The sequence below is a fragment of the Centruroides sculpturatus genome, unplaced genomic scaffold (genome assembly GCF_000671375.1).
Source record: "Centruroides sculpturatus isolate CEXI.00-Female unplaced genomic scaffold, Cexi_2.0 scaffold2266, whole genome shotgun sequence".
Classification (NCBI taxonomy): domain Eukaryota; kingdom Metazoa; phylum Arthropoda; class Arachnida; order Scorpiones; family Buthidae; genus Centruroides; species Centruroides sculpturatus.
In genome coordinates this window covers 1-1,364 of record NW_019386413.1, presented here as the reverse complement: position 1 = coordinate 1,364, position 1,364 = coordinate 1, and the positions used below count along the sequence as shown (strand labels likewise).

Sequence of the window (1,364 nt, the reverse complement as noted above, 5' to 3'; positions counted from 1 at the left end):
TGATTGATCAATAATATATTAAAATTGAAAAAAATAGTTATCATGTGAAATGACGTTTTGCGATTAATTGAAGACATTTTGTCTATTACTGCACATATAGATTTTTTCTATACAGACGATAGAATGTTTGTCTCTTTGTCTTTACATTTAACAATAATTGTATCGTTCTATTCTTATGACTGATAATTTCAGCAAAATATTTTATCTTGAAAGTTTCATGTGTGAAAACAAAATACAACTAATACACTTTATAGTATATTTAATAATCGCAGATATTACTTAATTTTGCAAAATGTAAGCATCTCGATGAACTAATCCATGTGTAAAAATATTCACTACATAATCTTGAAAAGTATATTCAATATTTTAATAAGCCATAAAAATATTTGAAATATTTATTTAGTGCTATTAATACATACTAAAATTGATATATATCTAAAATCTTTTGCATGTTTAGAATTGTCCAATGTGGCTCTTCGTGGTTTCATTAATTTGATCCCAGAGTGATCCTAGATCATCTTTATATTCTTGAAAAAATTCAATAGCTTTTCTGGCTGTCTCTACACTGATATCTTTACCGTCACCAATAATCTAGATATACATATATAAATGTACATATATAAATGTAAATACATAAATAAAGCATGATTCATATACAATATTATTTATATAAAAAAATCTATAAGTTTACTCACTTCAATACCCAAAGCTGTGATTCTACTAAAACCAGACCTAAGTTTTTCCAGACCAAATAACCATCTATCTTTAAGGAACTCTTGTAATTTTTTTGCTTTTTCGCGAAGATCTTCTTCCAAGTCTTTAAATAATTCATTTATTCTTTCTTTAGATTTATTGTCACAGTAATTTTTATTGTTATAACTTTGAAAAGTCAAGTCCAAAAGTTCAAGAAAGTCGTCCTCTTTCAATTTTAATAAAACTTCTTTTAGTTTTCGTAACTCCTAAGAGAAATATAAAATAATTATTCATAGAAACGAAATACGTTAATAAATTATTTCACTAAATATATTCATAAGTTTTAAGTTATTATTTGAATTAGGAATTTATTAAGGGGAAGAAAATAATTTTTGTTTACTGAATTTTTAGTGATGAAATTTTTAATGTATTTGCGAATCTTGTTGATAATTTCGCTTTGGAAAACCTGGAAATAATTTTAAATTCATTAAAAAACAGATAATTGTTGGACAAACTTATTCGCAAAGAATAAAACTGACCCGTTTCTTGATCCATTCGGCAAATTCGCTAAATCTTATTCGGGCAATATGATCCATTTCTTGATCTAAATTACGTTTACCTAGAATTAAAAATAATTATAACAAGTTTTTAAATAAAATATCACAATAGAT

General features: G+C 24.9%; 1 protein-coding gene across 1 annotated transcript; it reads right to left on the bottom strand.

Annotated features, from left to right (window-relative positions):
• Positions 1 to 379: 379 nt before the first annotated feature.
• Positions 380 to 1,312, bottom strand: LOC111614892 (the record flags this gene model as incomplete). Its single annotated transcript, XM_023356263.1, has 4 exons — positions 380 to 591; positions 696 to 959; positions 1,094 to 1,159; positions 1,233 to 1,312. Coding segments are annotated over 4 exons (548 nt in total), but the record flags the coding sequence as incomplete, so codon positions are not given.
• Positions 1,313 to 1,364: the final 52 nt, after the last annotated feature.